We start from the raw sequence: 25,936 nt of genomic DNA on the forward strand, positions 1-25,936 counted from the left end.
TTTTGCATGCGGAGAGTCCTGATTCTCAAGAACACGGGGATGATAGAATGAAAACAGGTCCTCTGCTGCGTTCCACATAATACAGGGTCTCAGAGTCACAGGACTACCAACCAGGACCAATCGAACAGTCTGTCTTGGCATCCACTTTTCTCATTCTCTCTGCATTTTTTATGGCCGTTCCCTATCTACAGGGTCAGACCGTTGAGCTGGGACACACCACACTATCTCCCTTTTAACGTGTGGTCTCAGTTTTGCCCGAAGCCATGTACTTGATTCTCTCCCATTTCCATGGGGGCCTCGCCAGTCCTTCGGGCTGCCTGAAGCTTGTTTCCTGTAGAGTTCTCCAGAGGGGCCTGTGCCAACGACACACCTGGACGTCAGCTTTGCTTTTGTTGGAGGATATTTGACGTATGATGTTGTGGATCTGACACATTTGTATGCTGTCATATGACTGCCACTGTGGCGATGGTTAGCACCTGTATCGAAGAATTCCCATTTCGTTTTTGGGGTGGGAAGAACGGGGTCCCTCAGAAGTGTGGTGATGACAGTGCCGTGTTGCTGTCTACACTGAACTGTGCGCTGTGGCTGCCCACACCTTCTGCCCGTCTGAATGCTGCTGATGGAAAGTCTGACGTCATGTCCTTTGCCTCCAGGGTCAGCTGTACTCTCTTTGCAGAATACCCAAAAGATTTTTCTCTTTCTCTTTAAAATCCAGTCATCTTACTAGAATAGGTTGGGTATTCCCAGGTACGTAGTTTGCCCTTTCGATAACTAGTTTCAAGAAACAAATTTAAAAGTTTTCTTGAGCTGTAGTTCTTGGGGTTTGTGCTGTTGCTTCTGTTTTCATCTCCAGGGTCCCTGTCATCTGTGGTTTCGACATTCTTTGCCTATGGCAACATTTACCAGTTATTCACACATCATTTCAATCTCTTTTTTTCAATTAAAAAAAAATGTCCTCCTTTCAACTTCTACTTCTCTGAAGGTGTTCAGTGTTGGGTCCACTTACTCTTGTGTTCTTCTAATGCAGCCTTCACTCCTAAAACGGCTTTTTGGGCTGGCCCGGTGGTGCAGCGGTGAAGTGCTCACGTTCTGCTTCTCGGCAGCCCGGGGTTCGCTGGTTCGGATCCCAGGTGCGGACATGGCACCGCTTGGCACGCCATGCTGTGGCGGGCATCCCACGTATAAATAGAGGAAGATGGGCACGGATGTTAGCTCAGGGCCAGTCTTCCTCAGCAAAAAGAGGAGGATTGGCAGCAGATGTTAGGTCAGGGCTGATCTTCCTCAAAAAAAAAAATAAATAAATAAAATGGCCTTTTCCTTTATTCCTAGTTCTGAGTGTTGCCACCTCATTTCTGAATATTTCTAGTTTCTGTTCATGTCACTTTCACGTCTCAGATCATTTTCTGAGCATTCTAAACCACCCTGAAGTGGGGGCACAGCAGGTTCCAGGGCGTTCCTCAGTCTTGCTCTATCACCATCACCTGTCTGGAGCTTGTCCTTGATGCTATTCTGTGGCTTATATTTACGAGAGCTCAGTTTCCCTGAGCTTTCTGCAGCTGTCTTGGTTCTGACCGCCTTCCTGACCACGCAAACCTCCCTCCCCTCCTGCTGTTTTGGGTGATGTTAAAACGGGCGGATTGCTTCCTCAGGTCCTGCTTCCCCCTCGTCTGTGCCTCCTCTTTTCCTGCCTCTGTTGTCCTCACTCTGCTCAACCTGATGCCACCCCCAGCCTCTCCATGTGCAGCCGCCTCACAGGGCTCCTCACAGGATGCTCCCTGCCGGCGCAGCCCCCTGCCACGGAGCCGAGTGGGGACAGCCATCCTGGCTTCCTCTGCTTTTCTCAGTTGGCTGCGTGCCTCCGTGTGATTACGGTTGTCTGTCTGGGTTCTACTGCGCTCCGTCTGTCAGACGTCCCTCTGCTTCCTGCCACACGCCCTGCTGCTCCAGCTCATCCTCGCGGTTTTGGAGCCTGCACCCGCGTTGTTGAAAGCACTGTGCGCCACTTCTCCTTCACGGTCTCCTTGCTCTGTTTGCATCTGAGGACTCAGGGAGGTGATACACCTCCTGGGACAATTTAGGAAGGAAAGGAACAAAGAGGGCATGCGCTCCACCAGAAACCCCTACCTCATGGAGATGGATGATGAGAGACAAGGACAGCGGGTCAGAGGACCAACCACAGCGGCTGGAAGTCTGACATCACACAGTCAGATGGGGGTGAGGGAGCACAAGTCACTTCGGGCTGTGTGTGGCCAAGACAGAAAGAACGTCACCACGATAATGGGGAAGAAGTTAAAATATGAGCGAAGGGAAGAAAGGCAGCTGGAGGGAGAAAGGAACATAGAATTCAAAAGACAAAGAACTGGTGACAGAAGACAGTATACCGAGGGAGACGACGCTCCTCAGGCACTTCCACAGCAGAGCATCTTAACAGAGAAGCAGATCCCGTAAAACAAGGGGTCAAAGACAGATGCCCAGACAGCCGCACAATCAGAATAGGAGGCGCGCGGACCCGAGGAGCAAGTCGAGGACCAGGCAGCCCCATCTCAGGGCTGACACGCACAGGAGAAATGTGCAGAGGGCTGGCCCCGACTGAAAACTAAATTGCTGGCTTAGAATGGTTGAGATAATCACGGAAAAAGCAGTTGAGAAAGACAAAATGAATGGAACCAGGTCGGGAGATGGAGATCATCCAATATAAAGAGAAGGGGGCGCCTGAGGCAGAGAGCTCACAGGAGCATTCAGAGGAGTAACTAAAACTTTCTCTGATGTTATGAAAGAACCCCATTCGAGGGCCGAAAAGGAGCCGGGATCCTGGAGAAGCGGCTCAGAGCAGCGGGACGGGGACCGAGATGAGCTTGGGTAAGAGGTGGTGTTCAAGGACAGGAAGAGTCCTTAGGCCGAAGCCCAGGTTGGCACCAGCCTTCTCTGCAGGTACTGCCAGGCGACCGCGAGTGATGGGGACAAGGGTCTGTGCGGGAAGCCTGTGTGACCCTGGAAGGGCGCAGACAGGACGTGGCACATGCGTCAAAGCAATGGCTTCCACCCTCCAGGAGGGAACGCCGGGGAGCAGAATGACCTGCGGGGCGACCTGACGCCATTAAATGCCAGCAACCACTGCCCGGCCCGGCAGCCAGTCGTCCTCCCACTTCTCTGAGTGTTTCGTGATCTCCTGTCTTAACCTCGGAAGGGTCCTTGAGGAATGCTATCTCAAGGTGAAGAAACAAAGTTGAGCCATTTCTTCAGTTTACTTTTACTATTAAATTCAAGTCAAATAAAATAAAATGCATATTTTAAATAGCATAAGGTGATTTCATTTTTATATTTTTATCTGTTTATCCTACTAATTGTATATTTGCCTACAAAAATGTCTAGAACAATGTTTTCCTAACGTAAATAATATTTACTTCTATATGGGGGCTTTGGAGCGAGATTTATTTTAACATTCCTTCTTATATATTTCGTATCACTTATTCCTTTTAATAAACATAGAAGTGTTTACAAAGACAATAAAGCTATTTTTAAAACGAGGCGTCATCTTACATTGGGCAAAAATGAAAAAGTTTGATAAGAGGAAATGGGGGTTTCCACATATTGCTGGCAAGAATGTAAACAGGTGTGGCCACTTCAGAAAGCAAGGTGGGGTCATCCAACAAACAGAAGAGCACAACTTCCGGCCCGAGCTGGGGCCTTGCCCACATGCACCAGGCCCTGGACAGGGACGTCGGGGGCTCTGCTCTGTGAGGGGGTGGGGGAGGCCAGGGCAGTGTCGGCTGTCCCTACTGCGGAGGGAGACCCCAGCTACAGAACAGACCTGGCCCCTGGGGAGGCCAAGGTGACCCTGGTGGCCTGATGGCCTGAGGACTGGGAGGGCAGCATGTCCCCTCTGCCTGGGATGTACTCACAGTTCATGTGGCTCCTGCAGGTGAAGCCCTGCGGACAGAAGGAGAGGGTGAGAGGTCAGCTTGGTCACCTCTTGTCCCACCGCCTGCACCCAGACCTGTCACGTGGCCCCCGTCCTGCCTTTTACTGCCTCTGGGACCTGGGGGTGCTGCATCTCCTGGCTCCTCCTGTGTGTCCAGGGGTGCTCACCCTGAGAACACCCGGCCTGATGCCCCACATGCAGTGGCCACTCAGTAAACGGTGTGACCTGGACCCTGTGGACATTCAGACCCCCTCCCCCCCAACTACATGCCCCACTTCTGCTGCTGGCATTCGAAGCCCCCACAGGCCCGCCTCGACCTGTTCTTCGTCAGGGGAACCTTGGCTGAGGCCTCCCGCATGCTGGCACCGGCTGGGTGCTGAGTTCACGAATAAAAGAGAAAAAAGAGGTCCCTGCCTCCGAGGAAGCTGCATTCTGAGATGGGAGACACTGCGACCCTAAGACATCGGTGAGCTATGTTTTATGTTGGATGCTGGGAAGTGGCGTGGGAGAGTGACAGAGGGGGCTGTAAACCTGCTCGGGGGTGGTCAGGGGAGACCCCACTGAGAGGGTGACTTAACGTGGGGTGTGAGCCAACGGGGATCTGTGCAAGCTGCCTTTCCAGGCCCAACTCGGAGCTGATTCTCACCCCCAACCCCTACACCCTGCCCGACGGAGGGAGCCCCCAAAGAAGGGGACTCGGCCCAGGACGGGTGCTCTGGGCTCAGACAGGGGCCTGTAGGGGAAGGGGCTCGAGGCCATGCCTGTGGACCCCGCTTTAGTGGGTGGGACGTGGGGCTCCACAGCTGCGCTTGGGAGAAGGAGGCCAAAGACTGCGGCTCTGGAAGCCCAGAGACAGAACCAGCTGCCGGAATCCAGACCAGCCGGCGGTCACTGTCCTGGGACACAGGGCTGCAGCGGCCCGTGCTCAACAGCGGCACCACGTGGCAGCAAAGAGCAACAGCAGGCCAAGGCTCTCCCTCCCAGGGCAGACTTGATCCTCTAGGGTCCCAAGAAGCTGTGACTGGGGGCCCCCAGATGGAGACCCTGGGCCTCCTGCTGGTAGCACAGGTGGGGAGAGGGCGACTAGAAGTCAGGTGCATTCCTTGAATTTGTGGAGCAGCCACGACTGGTGGTTCCATCTCCCACTCCACCCCCTTTCTAAATAAACTTTAGTTAGGAGTAATCTTAGATTCACAGAAATGATGCAAAGACAGCATCTCCCAATGCCAATATCTTACATAATACAGTGCATTTGTAAAAGCCAGGAGACCAGCACCGTGCCTTCCCGTTAGCTGAACTCCAGACTGTGTCGGGAGCTCACCCGTCTTTCCCTAATGTCCATTTTCTGTTCCTCATTGCATTCAGCCTCTCCACTCTTAATTCTCAGCCTATTGTCACGTCCCTGTCTTCCGACCACACGATATCTTCCTAGAGACTGCTGACATGTCCCCGTCCTCAATCTCCGGCCACCACAAAACCGGCTGAGGGGACTGGACCAGTGTCTGGACCCTCCCAGCCTGCCCACGGCCCCCCGGTGAGGTGCACAGCCTCAACCGCCTGCCCCGGGGGCCTGATCCAGGGGCAGCAAGAGGGCTCTGCCCGGACAAAGGGGCTGAGCCCACTTGGGTACCCCTCCAGAACATGGCTGAGCAGCGGATGGGAGGTGGGCAGGAGTGGGCGGCCCCATCCAGCGCACAGGAGACAGCAGAGCACTGAGGTGACCCAGCAAGGCTAAGCAGCAGCAGGGCCTGGCCAAAGAGGGGGCAGTGGCCCCCCTCACTCCCTCCTACAGCCCCAGGTGCTCAGACGCCCCCTTGGCAACCTCAGTCCTACCTGCCCGAGCGCTACCCCCCACCCCAGACCTCAAGGAAGGAAAAAGGCCCTGGTGGGGGCTCTCGGAAGCTCCAGAGGTTGAAGGGCATGCCTGTGTCCTGGCCACTGGGGACCACCTTCTCTCTCTGTGCCCGATGCCCATACAGGCTGGAGCTGTGCCCGTGGGTGTCTGGGAAATGCGGTTGGATGTGGTCTGGAGGTATACCCTTCAGGGCCCAGATCCCCTCTCCCCTCAGGGATGCAGGAGATGGTGTGGCAGGGGCAAAGGTCGAGGTCACAGAACAGCTGAGGGCAACGCCGCCCAGGGACCCTGCTGTCTGGAGCATGGAGGGGAGGCTGGCCGGCCAGCGCCCTGGGGCCCGGCGGGGCAGGGCAGGGATGGAGAAGTGCCCCTCCCCTGGGGGTTTCCAGCGGGCTTCTCGGGGCTTCCCGGGGGCGTGGGGGTGTCTGTGGGGCGGGACCCTGAGGTGCATCTTTGGGGTGGGGTCTGGGTCCCCGCCTTCCACTCCACATCTGCCCCCCGGGCCTGAGCTCCAGCGAGGAAAGGACCCAGCATCCCAGGCTCTGCTTCCTAGTGGTGGGAGGGGGCTAAGGGCCAGCGGGGGTCCCAGGGTGAGGCCCGGGGGGTGGAGTCCCCAGGGCTTCCTCCAGGGCCAGGTTACCTCCACCGGCCAACTCCAGGGACGCCCCTGATCGCCTCATTCAGCACTGGGGTGCTATGGCCATCTGTTGCCGTCCCCCCAGCCCCCACTGTCTGGTCAGCAAGGATGGTTTTTCACTAAAGAGTGGCCAAGGCCCAGGACTGACCTCCAGTGGGCTCGTGTGTCCCCTGGTGTCCCCGGTCCTGCCTGAGCTCCCATGGTGGCTGTTCCCACCATGGGTGGGCTTCCTGCTCTGTCCTCTCGAGTTCATACCTCTCCTCCTGAGCTGGACACCTCCACCTCCAATGTCCCTCCGCTCCCCTAACCCCACTGCCCAGCAGGGCACCGAAGTGGCTAGAGCTCTGTGAAGTCCAAAATGGTGCCTGGGCCTCAGCCACCTGCTGGGGGCAGCAGCCCCGGGCAGTGAACGCCTGCCCTCCCGCCTCTTGCGCTGGTCCCTCCTCCAGCCTCCTCTCCCCTTCCCCTGCCTCCCCTTCTTGGAAGATCCTTTCTCTTCCTCACAGCTGGGCCCTGGGGGCTCAGTCCTCAGCCTGACCCTCTGGTCCCATTTCATCCTGTCGTGTGACGGCTCCACTCACTGCAGATCAGGCCACCCTGGCCTCCACTCGGATGCCAGCTGCCCCCCAACATCAGTCTCCATGTCTGATGGGTTTCTCAAATCGCGTATGTCAAACACAAGTTTCCTCCCTGAAAACGTGCCCCGCCCCGGCCCCCATCTCAGGAAACGCGTCCTCCGTCAGCCCAGACACTAAAGTCTGCTCAAAGATCCATCTTTGATATCTCCTTCCCTCAACTGTCCCCAGTCCTGACAGCGCCACCTCCAAACCACACCCCAAAGTAGCCCCTCCTGTACCCCATCTCTCCTGTGGGGCAGGTCCAGGCCGCCAGCCCCTCCTGCCTGGACCCGCTGTTTCCTCTGCACCCACCTGTTCCCACCAGCAGCGAGGGGGAGCATCTCCTCACCCGCCGTGGGTCCTGCAACTCTGACCTGAGCCCCCAGGCACTCTGGCCACCCTGAGCCCCCTCTGTCCCTCACTGAGCTCCCTGGACCCTCTGCTGGACATACTCCCAGGCCTCATGGAGCTGTCCCCAAGTGTCCCATGGGGGTCCCGGCCATTGCCCTTGAAAGGCACACACCAGCTCTCGCCCTGGCTGCCCACTGCTCTCTCGCCTTCTCCACAGCAGTTGTCACCACCTAAACCTTGCGTTGTGCATTTTCTCCCGCTAGAACACGAGTCCCTGAGGTCAGGGCTGCATCTCTCTCCCCACGGTCCCCACACCTGGGACGGCACACAGCAGGTGCTCACCAAGACCCCATCCCTGCGACACCTGCCATGTTCCCTCTGTGCCCGTGTCCCTGCTGTGCCCCCACTGTCCCCACACCCCTTCTGGACTGTGTCCCCCTAGCCTAGGCCAGTCTCGGCACTGGGCGCACCTCGTGGACGCGGCACACTATGTCGGTGATGCTGGCGCCTCCCTGGGGTTAGGCTGAGTCAGCCTGCCCTCCGGAGAAGTTCCCGCGGCTGCTTCCCGCCCGGATGAGCATGCTCCCCGCAGCACTTCCTTGGCAGTGTCCACACAAACCCAGTTGCCGCCTGGAGCCCAGCGCCCCGATGATGCAACACGGCTCAGGGAACGTGGGTGGCGGGGGCTCTCAGGCTGCCCCCTCACATGGCTGCTCAGGGACGGGTCACTCTGAGACCCTCAGGCTCTCAGCAAACATTCCCAGAGCAGTGCTGCAGGGGCCGGCTGGGCCTGGCAGGGATCCCCAGGCTACCAGGTCCTCCTGTCACCCACTGCCCCCGGGCCTCTGCACCCCCTCACCTGTTGCTTTTATCGTGTGCCAAGGGTGCCAGGCTGGTGCCCACCTGCAGAGGAACCGAGGCCCCTCAAGATGAGAGCCTAGGAGGGGGTAGAGACTCACCTGAGAACACGAGAGGCCACATTCTGCAATCCGAGGAATGGCCAGGCCCCGGTAAATAATCCAGGTCAGGGAAAGGAAGGCCATTGCTTGCCCAGTCAGCATCGGGCCGGCCTGACAGTGACTGCCCGTGTGTGTTGGGTGAGCTTGCAGGATGCCTCGTAGCTGCTGCTCTCTGCTTTCTCAGCCTACAGCTCCAGCCCCAAAGACAAGAGAGTCTTGAGTTTGCTCCTAGGGCGGACACGCCCCCTCTCGGTGGAACACAGCCCAAGTGGGCTGGCTGCAACCACAGCGCCACAACTACCCCCCCCCGCCCCGCCCCCTCACCCCCCCACCCCCCCGCGCCCTGGCTCCCCCTCCAGTTGGGAGGCTGGACTCTGGCCAGATGCCCTTGGAGTTTCTAGGCTGCCGAAGGAGGCATCTTGGAACTCTGAGCCTTTGGGGTCCCAGATAACGGGTATCTCCTGGGGCTAGCTGCTACAGCAGTGCTGGCTGCAGGCCTGATAGATCAGCAGTGCTGGCTGCCCTGCATACCCCAGGGCTCCTGGGTGTACCCCTGTCTCTCAGGCACCCACCTCAATGGTGGAGGAGGGATGGTGGCCAATGGCCCTGGTCCTCGAGCTTAGTGGGCTAGCAGAGGAGCAGGCACCATCCTGGGTGCCTGCACCTGGGAGCCCTGAGCCCCACAGGAGAGCTCTCTCCTGGAATGGGATCTGGGACTCCACCTCAAGAACCGGGTGCCCCATCCCCCCTCCAGATGCAAGAGGCTCCCTCGTTTGCAGAGGCCTCTCATGGCTGTCCCTCACCCCAGAGCGTGGAGCCCTGTGGCCTGTAACTCGGGCCTGGCTCCTGCTGGGGAAGTCACTCCGTGCTCCTTTTTTCTCACTTGAATCGTCCTATGTGGAGGAGAAGTTTCCAGGCTGAGGCTCATGCTTCCCGCCTGTCTCCAGCCCCGGCCAGGGGAAGGGCAGTGGGAAGGAGAGAACCAAGGTGCGGCTCTGGGGCCCCTGGGGCCCTCCCTCCCCGGGCAGGCCCAGAGTCCCTGACCAGCACTCTTCCTGCACCTGCCAGGCAGGTGTGAACGCCTCTGGCCCAGGAGGACACTGTTCCATGAGTGCGGAGCACAGAGAGGGGTGTATGGCTAGGGAGCCTGAGGAGCGCTGGGGATCTGCCTGGAACCCCAACAGGGCACCCAAGTGTGGAGGGCGGCAGACTCAGGGTGGCACTGTCCCCAAGTGAGGCCTCCTGGGCAGGCAGGTCCCTGGAATGGCCCTTGGTGCAGATACAGCCCCACTGGCTGCCTGGCCACCTTTTGGGCCCTTATGGGAGCCCAAGTGCTCCGTGATGCGGACTCGGGCCCGAGGGAGGAGCTGCCTCAGGAAGTGCCGAGGGCACTTCAGCCCCAGAGGATAGAACCCACCCCAGACATCGCCCACGACCATGGACCCAACCCTCCTGCCACCCCGGCCCAGGCTCCAGAGCCCACTGCCCAGCCTCCCTCCCTCCCAGCCAGCCCTCAGGTCTGCCCTCATCTGGTCTAGAGCACATGTGGGCTGGACTTCTGCGGTCACTGCGGGGCTCTAGACACCCGGTCCTACGCTGCCAGGGAGGAAAAGCAAACGGGGATGGAGCCTGCCCCGGCAGTGCTCACCTGTGGCCACTGCCCAGGGGAGAGCCTGACACCCCTCCACGCTGGGCAGCATAGTGGCAGCAGGCTGGCGTGTCTGAGGGGTGGCCCAGGAAGGTCAGCACTGGTCTTCCTGCTCTCCCCGGTCTGCCCTCAGGTTCAGACCATCCTTGGCCTCTGGATCAGGCAGATGGGGTGATTCAAAGAAAATGTGCTGCCAAAGGGGCTCATGTCGCACGGGCCCAGGAGCTGCCCTCCTGGCCAGGTAGGGGGCACGTGGCCTCGCTCTGGCAGCCTTGAGGCCTGGAGCAAGCACCGTGACTTCCTCTCTTATAACTGAGGTGACAAGTGGGAAGTGCGGTACCGAATGAGCCCATGGGCACAGTCTTTCCTTGGAGAAAGGAGGCCCACACAGCCCGGAGACACCCCCGTGGGTCCACCATGCCCTGGCCCCTCTCTGTGGTCACCCTAGGACAGGCCCACCGACCAGGTGACATACCTGGCGCCCTGAACCTGACATTCCAGCGCCCAGGGGCCGCAGATGATCAGAAGTGGATGGCAGACCCAACCACACGACTTCACAGGAGGGACAAGTGTAATGGGGATGTCCCCGGGGGGGTTCCTGTCTTATCCCTGAGAGCTGGGGCTACAGACCCTCCCAGTGTCCACAAAAAACTGGCCCTAGTGACCCCTCACAGGCCCCCCTGCTCCATGCAGGCTTGTGGTGGCTGGGCCACCCCAGCCTGAGCCCAAAAGGACACAGGGGTTCCCCCCACCCTGGTCTCCATAGCTCTTGTGGCCCACTGATGGCCAGAGGGCCCAGAAGTCCAGCTGCGGTGGAGTCTGGGGTGTCCGACCAGGGTGGGCATTCCCCACCCCCTGCCAAGCTGGAAGGAGACACCTGGCTGCACAGAACCTGGACCAGCACAGCGAGACTTCCGCCGGGGAAACGAGTGAGTAATGATGCCTTGCCTGGGACCCCCGCTGGGGGTGAGCAGGGCGCCTTCCAGCAGGGACGGCTCAGGGGCAGCGCACGCTGGGGAGAAGGGGGCGCCAGGAGGCGTCGGTGTTTGTGTTTGTCTGCCCACGGCGGGCGTCCTCCTCTGGCTGGGGGGGAGACCGGGTGAGGGATTCGGATGGTGGGGTGAGGGGAGCGGGTCTACGGGGTGTGGGCACTGGATGCGGTCAGGGGTGCAGGCCCCGGGAGGGGCGGGGCTCCACAAGAAATAGCATGGTGCAGGTGGCACGGTTTAGCTACAGTAGCTCTGTATACAAGGCCCCTCTCCACGCGTAGGTTTCAAAGAAACGAGCCACGCTCCGGACGCTGCGGGGCTGGGCGCGCCCATTCCCATCCTGGTCCTCGGGCCGTCCTGGTCCTCGGGTCACGGGGTCCACGGGCCGCCATCCGGCCCGCTGCCCAGGGGCACGAAGCAGGTGCCCTGCAGGATGGCGACGCAGAAGGAGCGGCAGCGCTTGCAGGGCCGGGCGGGCGGCAGCGAGCCGCAGCACACTAGGCACGGAGCTGGGGGGTCCCTTGGCAGCCCTTGGGGAGAAAGAGGCACTGAGACCACGCCCACTGGCGGAGACCGCGCCACCTGCCCAGACCACGCCCACCAGTCAGGAGACCACAACCACCACTCCCACCACCCCCACCTTCTCCAGACTTCGCCTACCTGCCTAAACCATGCCCACCATACCTGAGACCATGCCCACCTGCCCAGACCGAACACACCTGCCCCAGACCATGCCCACCAGCGACGAGACCACGCCTGCCAGACCTCCCACCTGCTCATACCTCCCCTACCTGCCCCAGATCACACCCACTGAGGCCCCCTGACTGAATCCATCAGTCCGTGAAATCATACTCACCACCCCAGATCAGCCCCACTGACCCCAGAGATCGTGCCTGTTGCCCCAAAACCACGTCTCCAACCACGTTCACAGACCCTGAGACTATGCCCACTGGGAGGAGATTGCTCCCTTGGGCACACCCACCTCAGGGCATGCCCACCTCAGGGCTGCCCTCACCCCTTGCAAGGCCAGCAACTAGCTGGAAGTCCAGCCCCAGCTGGCTCCTAAGCCCACCTACTCCCGCACAGACCCCACTCCTCTTTCCCTAGCTCTCAGGAAATCCCAGACCTCCACTCAAGGCCAAGAGGTGGGTTCCCAAGAGCCTCGAGTCTCTGGATGAAGGCTGTGGGGACTAGCGAGGTCCCCTTTGCTCTGCTCATCTGCCTGTATGCCTCTCTGCCTGCTCCCTAACCCCGAGGCCAGGGGTGGTCCCACCAGGGTGGAAGGTGGTCCTGGGGCAGCAGCCCTGGTCCTCTGCCTGTGGGGAGGCAGGCAGAGGGCCTGCTGTAGGGAATCATGAGCAAGTTCAAGCTCCCTGGAGCCCACAGCCCCATCACCACCCATGAGCTTCTCCCCAAAGCCAGCCTGGGTACCCTCTCTCAGGAGCAGGGCCAGCAGCACCCCCAGCACCCCTGGACCGTGCCCCAGCCCCTGCTTAAGAGGCCAGAGTGGAGGACACCTGCAGACCCGCAGGGGCACGTGTCTCCAGGGCTCAGGCGTGGGAGCAGACTGCAGGGACCCAGCCTCTGGCCGCCAGCCCGCCTCCTCCCCTGGGCCTCCCCTGGGCCTCCTCCCCTGGGCCTCCTCCTTGGGCCTCCCCTGGGCCTCCTCCCCTGGGCCTCCTCCCCTGGGCCTCCCCTGGGCCTCCTCCCCTTGGCCTCCTCCCCTGGGCCTCCTCCCTGGGCCTCCTCCCCTGGGCCTCCTCCCTGGGCCTCCCCTGGGCCTCCTCCCCTGGGCCTCCCCTGGGCCTCCTCCCCTGGGCCTCCTCCCTGGGCCTCCTCCCTGGGCCTCCCCTGGGCCTCCTCCCTGGGCCTCCTCCCTGGGCCTCCCCTGGTGCCTGAATAGGGGCTGCTTGATGCAGGTCCTCCCCTAGCCCCTAACCCACCCCGGCCTTCCTCACCACAGGCGATGCCCAGAGGACCCAGCTGCACCCGCCTCGGCTGGCCTGAGCTCAGACCCCTGGAACTGAGGCCCTGCCCCCCCGGGCCGGGAACAAGATGGGCCATGGGCATGGGGCTGAATGCCAGGAGATGAGAGTCAGGCTGCAGCTACCTGTGCCCACTGCCAGTGTGCTGGACCACGACCCAGAACTCCAGCAGGTCAGCAGCTGGAGGAGCTCAGTAGGGAAACTGGAGTATCAGGGCCAGGGTTCCACCAAGAGCTGATGGATGAGCCCCGGGTCCCATGCAAGGGTGTTCTGCCCACTGGCCTCCTGGAGTGCACTGGCACCCTGGGGGACCCGAGCACTTCACGGGCAGGCTGGGCTCAGTGCTCGCCCCTCCAGGACACGGGCCTGCAGGTCTAGGACGTGGTGACCTTGCCGAGGGAGGGTGCTGTGTCCAGCGGGTCTGCAGATGGGTAGCCCAGTAGTGGCCATGACAGGCGAGAGTGGGCAGGCACTGTATACTGCCAGGCCACCATCTGTGCGGCCACTGCCTGCGTGGAAGCTGCTGCTTCATGAAGATTTTCACGCAGAACCTCTGACACCCCAAGATGGGTGAGGCCAGCAGGCAGGTGGGATCGTGTGTCCCTCCAAGAGACCAGGGCCTGGCCAGGCTCCCACAGGCCTCCGTCCTTGTCCTCCAGGCCTCTGGCCACTGCTCTTGCTCCGTGACCACCCCCAGGCTGGTCTCTGGCCAGCCCTCCTCACGGAGTGGGGTGGGCCTGTGCCGAGCCTTCTCCGCTTCCCTGTGCTGGGGCCTGTGAGTCAGCCCTGGGGCTGCCCAGGCCCCGGGAGGCCAGCCAGTATGCATGCTGCAGCCTGTGTGGGCAGGAGAGGATGGGAGCTCCCAGGCTTTCCCAGCCTCGGGGCCAGGGCACTCCCCAGCCAGCAATGGCCCAGCCCAGGAGCACCATAGGCTGGGACACCACACCTGCCAGAGCCACCCACTGCCAATTGCCTAGGCTGAGTCACTCCTCCCCCGGGTCCGGGTAGGGTCTGGGTGGGGTGGGTGGGAGCGGGGCCACCCGGCACCTATGCCAAACAACCCACAGCTTCCTGGAGCCTGGAGCAGATGCTGAGCCAGAACCTGGGAACAGGGCCTCCCTGAGGGGCTGGGGCCAGCCTGGCCCACAGGACATGCCAGGGCCTGCGCGGCACATGAGGGTGTAGGAGGCAGGAGGCTGGGGCTTGGGTGCTGGGTGTAGGGTGGGGAGGCCACATCTTTGGTGTAAGCAGGCACAGTGGCTGAGGGTGGCAGCTCTGGGGGCAGCCCTTCGCCCACTGATGCACCCAGGGATAAACAGGGCCCAGTGAGGGGCTGGAGGCTGGGCCAGCCCTAAGCCAAGGAGGGCAGGACTAGGCATCTGTAGTGAGGGGTGAGGTGCCTGAGCCGGGGAGCACCTGCCAGGCCGAGCACAGATGCCTGCGAAGGACTCCCCTGAGGCCGGGGCTGTTTAGGGGTTGGGGGCTGAGGGGCTGAGAAGCAGGACAGCCATGACCCAGGCACCTTGAGGGTGAAGCGGGCCAGACGGGGAGGTGCAGGGTACACACAGAGTGGCGGCAGCCCTGAAGGGAGCGGGTGTGCTCAGGAATTGGGGGTCTGGGATCCAGACCACCCTCCAGGGAAAACCAGCAAACCAGGGGCATAAAATACAAAAAGCTTCTTCTTAAAAGCAATGAAAAGCTGGCAAAACAGCAAGGCACGATCAGGTCAAGGCCAGGGGAAGGTGAGCCCCGGGAGGGGACGGTCTCTGAGGCTCTTCCTCCTCGAGTTTGCCAACCAGGGCCACCTGGGCTCGAGGTTCCAAAGCCTCGTGGGGCGAGGGGCACAGACCACCTCAATAAAGCAGCTCCCCAAAGGGCTATACCCTCAGGGCAAGAATGAACCCCAAAGCACACCGTCCGGCCCACTGGCCCCAGGCGCTGTGTCCATTCCTGGTGCGGGGCAGTGTGTGTGGGGGAGCCCAGAGGACACCAGTCCCAGTCGGCCCCAAACAGATGTGCATCCAGATCCTTATCCCCGGGCTGGGGCGGGAGGGGTACAGGAGCAACCAGGCATGGATTTAAAGTGATGCCTGAGGGGCCTCCTGGGCAACTGGTGGGGCAAAGACCACTCTCTGAGGGATGTGCCTGCATTCTGGAAGGAATGCAAAGAATCTTGCAATTAACTGCTTAAAGAAAATGAGCCGTTTACAATAAAACGCGAGAAAGTGTCAGCAGGTACAGCAGCACAGGGCCACCAAGGCTTTGCCTCTGAGAATCGTCAAATACAGTATATGCACTAACTATCCAATTTCAAGTACAACTTACCAATTACAGGCAAGGGAAAGAAACTATAAAGAATGACCAAATTGCCTTATTAAAAACTAGAACTTCTGGGGCCCGCCTGGTGACGCAGCAGTTAAGTTTGCACATTCCGCTTCAGCGGCCCAGCGTTCACCAGTTCGGATCCTGGGTGCAGACCTACGCACCACTCAGCCAAGCCATGCTGGGGCAGGTGTTTCATATATAAACTGGAGGAAGATGGGAACAGATGTTAGCTCAGGGCCAGTCTTCCTCAGCAAAAAGAGGAGGACTGACAGCAGATGTCAGCTCAAAGATAATCTTCCTCAAAAAAAAAAAAAGGAAAAGTAGAACTTGTAAAAAATGAAACTATAACTAAAATTAAAATTTCAATGGACAGGATTCATAGTGTACTAGACACTGATAAGCCCTGGGGGTCCAGTAGTTAAGACTCCACGCTCTCGCCACCAAGCCTGGGCTCATTTCCTGCTCAGGGACTGCACCACCGTCTGTTGGCTGTCCTACTGTGGCGGCTGCAAGTTGCTGTCATGCTGAAAGCTATGCCACTGGGATTTCAAATACCAGCAGGGTCAACTGTGGTGGACGGGTGTCAGCGCAGCTTCCAGACTAGGCAGACTAGGAAGAAGGACCTGGCCACTCACTTCTGAGAAAACTGGCCATGAAAACCCTAGGAATGTCAGCGGAGCGCTGTCTGACAGAGCGGCAGAAAGTGAGAGGCTGGCATAGAAGACTGGGCAGGGCTCCATTCTGCTGTCCACAGGGTCGCCAGGAGTCGGAATCCACTCGACAGCACTAAGAAGAAGACAGACATTGATGAAGACAGATAAGGAGACGTCTTCAGAATGCAGCACAAGAAACCAAATAAGCCAAACAAACAGATGGGAGGTTGGGGACGTGGGGAGAGAGGGAGAAGGTTTAGCAAACAGCCCGTCTGAGTTCCAAAGGGAAGGAGAGAGAGGACAGACTGCAATATTTAAGAGAGAATGGCTGGAAGCTTCTCATAATTGACTAATGACGCCAGTGTGCAGATTAAAAAAGTCCAAAGCATCCCAGTTTGAGTAAATACAATAAAATCACACCAGACGCATCACATTAAACAGTCTTAAGAGCAGGCAGATAAAACAGACGGCTCACTTCTGGAAAGCGACAATAGACTCAGCTGATGCTCCGGGAGCTACAGGGAAAGCCAGGAGAGCAGAACGACGCCTTCAAGGTGCTGGGAGGAAACGGCCGTCAAGCTGGGCTCCTTCTGCCCAGACAGAAAGTCTGAGACACAGGGAGGGGCAAAGGGCCAAGAGGAATGTATGTGGGTACGCGGTAAATCGAGAAACCACTGGCTGTACAAGCAATGAGGATAATAATGTTGAGTGGGGGCTAAAAAATTCAGAACAAAACTGCACGACAACAATAGCAGGAGGTCAGGGGAGGGGGTATGGCAAGCTTTCTGAGCTTGAGAGTCAGTGTGTTGTCTGGGTGGGGTAAAAGCATGATTTTCCTAACTTTACACTCTGATAACTTCAGCATGTAACTAGCAATTTCTAGGCAGCCACCAAAATACCAGAAACAGAGTGGATAACCTCCAAACTAGAAGAAGGAAAACTGAAATGAGAAAAAAATAAGGCAAGAATAAAGAGAAAAAGGAAGGGGCCAGCCCAGTGGCACAGTGGTTAAGTGTGCACGTTCCGCTTTGATGGCCCGGGGTTCCCCGGTTCGGATCTGGGGTGCGGACATGGCACCGCTTGGCAAAAGCCATGCTGTGGTAGGCGTCCCACATATAAAGTAGAGGAAGATCGGCACGGATGTTAGCTCAGGACCAGTCTTCCTCAGCAAAAAGGGGAGGATTGGCAGCAGTTAGCTCAGGGCTAATCTTCCTCAAAAAAAAAAAAAAAAAAGAGAAGATGGAATGGATGGGATAAACAGAAATGAAATTTAATCAGATGACAGACACTGTGGTTGTCAGGCTCCAAGGTGTCCCCAGTGACCCCCGCCCTGGTGTAGTTCCCCCCACGTGGTATCAGGATCGTCGTGTGTGACGAACAGACTAGGGCAGGAGTGACGGTATGTGACTCCTTAGGCTAGGCCACACAAAACACTGTGACTCTAGTGGTTGGTCCTCTGAATCACACATTCTGGAGGAAGCTTGCCGCCACGCCGAGGCCACTCACGCAGCCCTGTGGAGAGGTCCTCAGGCCAAGGAAGTCAGGCCTCCAGTCCAGCCTGTGTGAGTGCGCCCTCGTGGGAGTGGGCCCCTCGGCCTCAGTCACGCCTTCAGATGACGCTGCCTTGGCCAACATCTTGACTGGACCTCATGACAAACTTGGAGCCAGTATCACACAGTTAAGCCCCTCTCAGATTCTTGACCCTCAAAAACTGTGGGATAATAAGTGTTTGTTTATGTTTGGGAGTAATCTGTTATGTAGCAATAGACTACTACAGAATCTATATCCATTATATGTATGATACATTAAACATAAATTTTTTTTAATTAATTTATTTTGATTGTGGTCACATTGGTTTATAACATTATATAAATTTCAGGTGTACATCATTATATCTTAATTTCTGTGTAGATACATCATGTGCACCGCCCAAAGACTAATTACAGTCCATCACCATATATATGAGCCTAATCACTCCTTTCGCCCTCCTCCCTCCCCCCTTCTCCTCTGGTAACCACCAATCCAATCTCTGTCTCTATGCGTTTGTTTGTTGTTGTTTTATCTTCTATTTATGAGTGACATCCTATATTTGACTTTCTCCCTCTCACTTATTTCGCTTAGCATAATACCCTCAAGGTCCATCTGCAAATGGCCAGATTTCATCCTTCTTTATAGCTGAGTAGTATTCCATTGTGCATATATACCACATCTTCTTTATCCATTCGTCCTTTGATGGGCACCTAGGTTGCTTCCAAGTCTTGGCTATTGTGGATAATGCTGCAGTGAACACAGGGGTGCATGAATCTTTACACATTTGTGTTTTTATGTTCTTTGGATAAATACCCAATAGCGGAATAGCTGTAGAACAGAAGGAATACCTTCCTTCTACTGATGTTGGGCCCTGTTTGTTCCTTTTCCAGTTCCTTCAGGTGCAGTGCTAGACAGCTTATTTGAGATTTTTCATGTTTGTTGAGGTAGGCCTATATTGCTATAAACTTTCCTCTTAGAACTGCTTTTGCTGTATCCCATAAATTTTGGCATGTCATATTTTCATTTGTCTCCAGGTATGTTTTTATTTCTCCTTAATTTCTTGTTGACCCAATTGTTGTTCAGGAACATTTTGTTTAATCTCCACATATTTGTGGCTTTTCCAATTTTCTTCCTGTAGTTGATTTCTAGTTTCACCCTGTTGTGGTCAGAAAAGATGGATGGTATTATTTCAATCTTCTTAAATTTATTGAGACTTGTTTTGTGGCCTAATATGTGATCTATCCTGGAGAATGTTCCACTTGCATTTCAAAAAAATGTGTATTTGTGGGTTTTGGATGGAATGTTCTGTATATATTTACTAAGTCCTTCTGGTCTAATGTGTAATTTAAGGCCAATGTTTCCTTATTGCTCTTCTGTTTGGATGACCTACCCATTGGAGTAAGTGGAGTGTTAAAGTCCCCTACTATGATAGTGTTACTGTCTATTTCTCCTTTTACGTGTCTTAATAATTGCTTTACATATTCAGGTGCTCCCATGTTGGGTGCGTAGATGTTTAAATGTTACATCCTCTTGTTGGATTGTTCCCTTTATCATTGTGTAGTTCCCTTCTTTGTCTCTTGTTACAGTTTTCGTTTTAAGGTCTATTTTGTCTGATATAAGTATTGCTACCCCAGCTTTCTTTTTATTGCCATTTGCATGGAGTAGCTTTTTCCATCCTTTCACTTTCAGTTTGTGGGTGTCTTCAGGTCTGAAGTGTGTCTCTTGTATGCAGCATATATATGGGTCTTGTTTTTTTATCCACTCGGCCACCCTATGCCTTTTGATTGGAGCATTTAGTCCATTGACATTTAAAGTAGCTATTGATAAGAATGTACTTGGGGAAGGAATTCCAAGATGGCGCCGTGAGTAGTCCTCTTTGTCTCTCGCCCTTCGAGTCTACAATTATTTGGACACTTATCGCTTGACAAAGGATATCCAGACAGCATCTCAGGACGTCTGAGACACCCACGCGACTATACATCGGAAGGCGGACGGACTTTCCTCCGGGAGGATGTGGAAATAGGTGAAAACTCTCCGACCCCAACGGGCAGCCTAGTACCCGCAAGCGGCTTTCTTCCAACGGACGCCCCCAGAGGATCCACACACATCTAGGGCAGGAGCGAGAACACAACAGAGGAGCGACGGTGGAAACAGGTGACCAGAACCCTACTTAAACCCCCCGCAATTACTCCTAAACGCAGAGGGAAACTTTGGAGTTGCACACCTGAGCCCGCGGGGAGAGTCTCTCCCCGCCATTGGCGGGGAGACCCAGCCTGGTGCTCGGGGCGCCCGGAGGGTCCCAGAGAGAGACACGGAGGGCACGGAGGTCTCCCAGCTGCCGTTGCCCGCCCCGTGGGACTAGGGATTGCCGGAGATCTCGGAGAGGACTGGGGCGGGGGAACTTTCAAAGGCCGGTTTGGGCGACCTGGAGGGGAAGCGCTGGAGCTCCGCCCGGCAGCAGACAAAACTCTCTGTCTGCCATTAGCAGAGGGGCCACGCTGAGCACTCACGGCTCCGGGAGAGGCCCGGAAAGAATCCCAGAGGGCGGGGCGACCCCCAGCTGCCGTTGCCCGCCCCGTGGGGCTAGGGATTGCCAGAGATCTCGGAGAGGACCGGGGCGGGGGAACTTTCAAAGGCCGGTTCGGCGACCCAGAGGGGAAGCGCCGGAGCTCCGCCAGGCAGCAGACAAAACTCTCTGTCTGCCGGTAGCAGAGGGGCCACGCTGAGCATTCAGAGCTCCCGGCAGAGGCCCGGAGAGAAGCCCAGAGGGCGGGGCGACCCCCAGCTGCCGTTGCCCGCCCGGGGAGGCTAGGGATTGCTGGAGATCTCGGAGAGGACTGGGGCTGGAGAGAGTTCCAGAGACCCAGCTTAGTAGCCTACGGGGAAACCCTACAGGCTCACAGAAGCCTTAGGGAAATCCTCTGCACAGCACCAGTAGAAGGCACCCAGCCGCCAGCCACAAGGCTGGAAGACCCCAGGGCAAAAGCAGCATAGCTAGGTGTACTAACCACAGATTGTAGAAGATGCCAATAGCTCTCCTGCGACCCATAGAGGACAAGTGAGATTTGGTGGGTGCCGACAGCAACGGAGCGACAAATATAAATGATCCCACCCCTGGCCGCTGGAAAAGCCCATAACACCGTTGCAGACCCCAAGGAGAGAGCGCATCTAGGTGGGCAACAACAGTAGGCACCTGCAGCCTGAAGCCCCCCGTGACAGCCCCCACGGCAGAGGAGGGAATCCAAAGGGCCACTGTGGCTACGAAGAGGGGCCCAGGCCCAGTTAGCAACTACGGACAGGGTTCCTGGTTGGTGAAGTATAAACAGCTGCTCCCCCCACCGCAGCAGCTGAAACAAGAGAAAGGAGCAACTAAACTCTATCTCCATGTGGAGGCACAAATCAACATCATCAAGCAATATGAAAAAATACATTAAATCTCCAGAACAGAAAGAAAGTAACAAATACACAGAAAACAATCCCAAAGAAAATGAGATATATAACCTAAATGATGATGACTTCAAAACAGCCATCATTAAAATACTCACTGAGTTAAGAGAGAATTCTGACCGACAACTCAACGAGTTCAGGAGCTATGTCACAAAAGAGTTTGATACGATAAAGAAGAACCAAACAGAAATATTGGAAATGAAGAACACAATAGAGGAGATTAAGAAAAATCTAGATGCTCTGAACAGTAGGGCCGATAATATGGAGGAAAGAATTAGCAATTTGGAAGATGGCAATATAGAATTGTTGCAGGCAGAGGAGGAGAGAGAAGCAAGACTTAAAAGAAATGAAGAAACTCTCCGAGAATTATCAGACACAATTAGGAGATGCAACGTAAGGATTATAGGTATACCAGAGGGAGAAGAGAAGGAGAAAGGGGCAGAAAACCTATTCAAAGAAATAATGGCTGAGAACTTCCCAAATCTGGTGAGGGAGATGGATCTTCAGGTGACAGAAGCCAATAGATCTCCAAACTTTATCAATGCAAGAAGACCAACTCCACGGCATATAGTAGTGAAGCTAGCAAAAGTCAACGACAAGGAGAAAATATTAAGGACAGCCAGGCAAAAGAAACTAACCTACAAAGGAACCCCCATCAGGCTATCAGCAGATTTCTCAGCAGAAACTTTACAGGCTAGAAGAGAGTGGAATGATATATTCAAAAATCTGAAGGACAAAAACCTACAGCCGAGAATTCTCTACCCAGCGAAAATATCCTTCAAATACGATGGAGAAATAAAAACTTTCCCAGATAAACAAAAATTAAGGGAGTTCATTGTCACAAAACCTCCTCTTCAGGAAATCCTCAGGAAAACCCTCATTCCTGAAAAATCCAAAAAAGGAAAGGGGCTACAAAACCAAGAGCAGAGGAGATAAGTAGAAGGACAACAACAGAGAGTAGCAGCTCTACATCAGAACAGATTAAACCATGGGACGAGAAACAAAGGAAACTGAAGAAAACCGGAAAACAAGACACAAAATGGTAGTGGTAGGCCCCCACGTCTCAATAATCACTCTAAATGTAAATGGATTGAACTCCCCAATCAAAAGACACAGAGTGGCAGGATGGATCAAAGAACAAGATCCAACAATATGCTGCCTCCAGGAAACACACCTCAGCCCCAAAGACAAACACAGACTCAGAGTGAAGGGATGGAGAACAATACTCCAAGCTAATAATGAACAAAAGAAAGCAGGTGTCGCTATACTAATATCAGACAAGGTAGATTTCAAAGCAAAACAGATAAAGAAAGACAAAGAGGGACAGTATATAATGATAAAAGGGACTCTCCACCAAGAAGACATAACACTTATAAATATATACGCACCCAACACAGGAGCACCAAAATTTGTAAAGCAACTCTTAATAGAACTAAAAGAAGACATCAACAACAATACAATAATAGTAGGGGACCTCAACACACCATTAACACCAATGGACAGAACATCCAGACAGAAAATCAACAAGGAAATAATAGAATTAAATGAAAAATTAGACCAGATGGACTTAATAGATATATATAGAACACTTCATCCCAAAACAGCAGGTTACACATTCTTCTCAAGTGCACATGGAACATTCTCAAGGATTGACCATATTTTGGGAACCAAAGCAAACATCAATAAATACAAGAGAGTTGAAATAATATCAAGCATCTTTTCTGATCATAACGCTATTAAACTAGAAATCAACTACAAGAAAAAAGCAGAGAAAGGTGCAAAAATGTGGAGACTAAACAACACGCTTCTCAACAAACAATGGATCATTGAAGAAATTAAAGAAGAAATCAAATATTATCTGGAGACAAATGAAAATGAGAACACGACATACCAAATCATTTGGGATGCAGCAAAAGCAGTCCTAAGAGGGAAATTCTTCGCAATACAGGCTCACCTCACTAAACAAGAAAAAGCTCACGTAAGCAACCTCAAACGACACCTAACAGAACTAGAAAAAGAAGAACAAACAAGGCCCAGAGTCAGTAGAAGGAGGGAAATAATAAAAATAAGAGCAGAAATAAACGATATTGAAACAAAAAAGACAATAGAAAGGATCAATGAAACAAAGAGTTGGTTCTTCGAAAGAATTAACAAAATTGACAAACCCCTAGCCAGACTCACCAAGAAAAGAAGAGAGAAATCGCAAATTAATAAAATCAGGAATGACAGAGGAGAAATCACAACAGATACCAATGAAATACAAGAGATCATAAGAGAATACTATGAAAAACTATATGCCAACAAATTGAACAACCTGGAAGAAATGGACAAATTCCTAGACTCCTACAATCTCCCCAAACTGAATCAGGAAGAAATGGAGAATCTGAATAGACCAATCACAAGTAAGGAAATAGAAACGGTAATCAAAAACCTCCCCAAAAACAAGAGTCCAGGACCAGACGGCTTCTCTGGAGAATTCTACCAAACATTCAAAGAAGACTTAATACCTATTCTCCTCAAACTGTTCCAGAAAATTGAGAAAGATGGAGAACTCCCTAACACATTCTATGAAGCCAACATCACTCTGATCCCCAAACCTGACAAGGACAACACAAAGAAGGAGAACTACAGGCCGATATCACTGATGAACATAGATGCAAAAATCCTCAACAAAATTTTGGCAAACCGATTACAGCAATACATCAAAAAGATTATACACCATGATCAAGTGGGATTTATACCAGGGACACAGGGATGGTTCAACATCCGCAAGTCAATCAACGTGATACACTACATCAACAAAATGAAAACCAAAAACCACATGATCATCTCAATAGATGCAGAGAAAGCATTCGACAAGATCCAACACCCATTTATGATAAAAACCCTCAGTAAAATGGGTATAGAAGGAAAGTACCTCAACATAATAAAGGCCATATATGATAGACCCACAGCCAACATCATACTCAATGGACAAAAGCTGAAAGCCATCCCTCTGAGGACAGGAACAAGACAAGGGTGCCCACTTTCACCACTCCTATTCAACATAGTACTGGAGGTGCTGGCCAGAGCAATTCGGCAGGAAAAAGAAATAAAAGGAATCCAAATAGGTAACGAAGAAGTAAAACTCTCGTTGTTTGCAGACGACATGATCTTATACATAGAAAACCCCAAAGAATCCACAGAAAAACTATTAGAAATAATCAACAACTACAGCAAAGTAGCAGGGTATAAAATTAACGTGCATAAATCAGTAGCATTTCTATACACTAACAATAAACTAACAGAAAAAGAACTCAAGAACTCTATCCCATTCACAATCGCAACGAAAAGAATAAAATACCTTGGGATAAACTTAACCAAGGAAGTGAAGGATCTATACAATGAAAACTACAAGACTTTCTTGAAAGAAATAGGCGATGACATAAAGAGATGGAAAAACATTCCTTGCACATGGATTGGAAGAATAAACATAGTTAAAATGTCCATACTACCTAAAGCAATATACAGATTCAATGCTATCCCAATCAGAATCCCAAGAACATTCTTCACAGAAATTGAACAAACAATCCTAAAATTCATATGGGGCAACAAAAGACCGCGAATTGCTAAAGCAATCCTGAGCAAGAAAAACAAAGCCGGCGGAATCACAATCCCCGATTTCAAAACATACTACAAAGCTACAGTGATCAAAACAGCATGGTACTGGTACAAAAACAGGTCCACAGATCAATGGAACAGAATTGAAAGCCCAGAGATAAAACCACACATCTATGGACAGCTAATCTTCGACAAAGGAGCAGAGGGCCTACAATGGAGAAAAGAAAGTCTCTTCAACAAATGGTGCTGGGAAAACTGGACAGCCACATGCAAAAGATTGAAAATTGACCATTCTTTTTCACCACACACCAAAATAAACTCAAAATGGATCAAAGACCTAAAGATTAGGCCTGAGACAATAAGTCTTTTGGAAGAGAATATAGGCAGTACACTCTTTGACATCAGTTTCAAAAGAATCTTTTCAGACACTGTAACTCCTCAGTTGAGGGAAACAATAGAAAGAATAAACAAATGGGACTTCATCAGACTAAAGAGCTTCTTCAAGGCAAGGGAAAACAGGATTGAAACAAAAAAACAGCTCACTAATTGGGAAAAAATATTTACAAGCCACTTATCCGACAAAGGGTTAATCTCCATAATATACAAAGAACTCACACTGCTTAACAACAAAAAAACAAACAACCCGATCAAAAAATGGGCAGAGGACATGAACAGACATTTCTCAAAAGAAGATATGAATATGGCCAATAGACACATGAAAAGATGTTCATCATCGCTAATCATCAGGGAAATGCAAATCAAAACTACACTAAGATATCACCTTACCCCCGTTAGATTGGCAAAAGCATCCAAAACCAAGAACGACAAATGTTGGAGAGGTTGTGGAGAAAGAGGAACCCTCATACACTGTTGGTGGGAATGCAAACTGGTACAGCCACTATGGAAAACAGTATGGAGATTTCTCAAAAAGTTAAAAATAGAAATACCCTATGACCCAGCCATCCCATTACTGGGTATCTATCCTAAGAACCTGAAATCAGATATCTCAAGAGTCCGTTGCACCCCTATGTTCATCGCAGCATTATTTACAATAGCCAAGACGTGGAACCAGCCTACATGCCCAGAAACTGATGATTGGATAAAGAAGATGTGGTATATATACACAATGGAATACTACTCAGCCATAAAAAAAGACGAAATTGGCCCATTCACAACAATGTGGATGGACCTCGAGGGCATTATGTTAAGCGAAATAAGTCAGTCACAGAAAGACGAACTCTATATGACTCCACTCATAGGTGGAAATTAGTATATTGAGAAGGAGATCTGATCGGTGGTTACCAGGGAAAAGGGGGGGTGGGGGGAGGGTACGGAGGGGGAAGTGGTGTACCCACAACATGACTAACAAAAATGTACAACTGAAATCTCACAAGGTTGTAATCTATCATAACATTAAT

General features: G+C 53.6%; 2 protein-coding genes across 3 annotated transcripts in view; both read right to left on the reverse strand.

Annotated features, from left to right (window-relative positions):
- IL17REL (interleukin 17 receptor E like) overlaps positions 1 to 8,568 on the reverse strand; it is a 31,821-nt gene extending 23,253 nt beyond the window's left edge. For both annotated transcript variants that reach the window (XM_070600341.1, XM_070600342.1), the window contains exons 1-2: positions 8,342 to 8,568; positions 3,903 to 3,930 (exon numbers count right to left, since the gene is read on the reverse strand). In XM_070600341.1, coding sequence (XP_070456442.1) covers positions 3,903 to 3,930; positions 8,342 to 8,443 — 130 coding nt within the window. In that variant the 5' untranslated portion in view covers positions 8,444 to 8,568. The remainder of the gene's footprint in view (positions 1 to 3,902; positions 3,931 to 8,341) is intronic.
- A 2,577-nt stretch (positions 8,569 to 11,145) lies between these two features.
- TTLL8 (tubulin tyrosine ligase like 8) overlaps positions 11,146 to 25,936 on the reverse strand; it is an 81,640-nt gene continuing 66,849 nt past the window's right edge. The window contains exon 14 of the mRNA XM_070600348.1: positions 11,146 to 11,508. Coding sequence (XP_070456449.1) covers positions 11,476 to 11,508 — 33 coding nt within the window. The 3' untranslated portion in view covers positions 11,146 to 11,475. The remainder of the gene's footprint in view (positions 11,509 to 25,936) is intronic.

This window comes from Equus przewalskii, chromosome 29, assembly GCF_037783145.1.
Source record: "Equus przewalskii isolate Varuska chromosome 29, EquPr2, whole genome shotgun sequence".
In the NCBI taxonomy this organism is placed as follows: domain Eukaryota; kingdom Metazoa; phylum Chordata; class Mammalia; order Perissodactyla; family Equidae; genus Equus; species Equus przewalskii.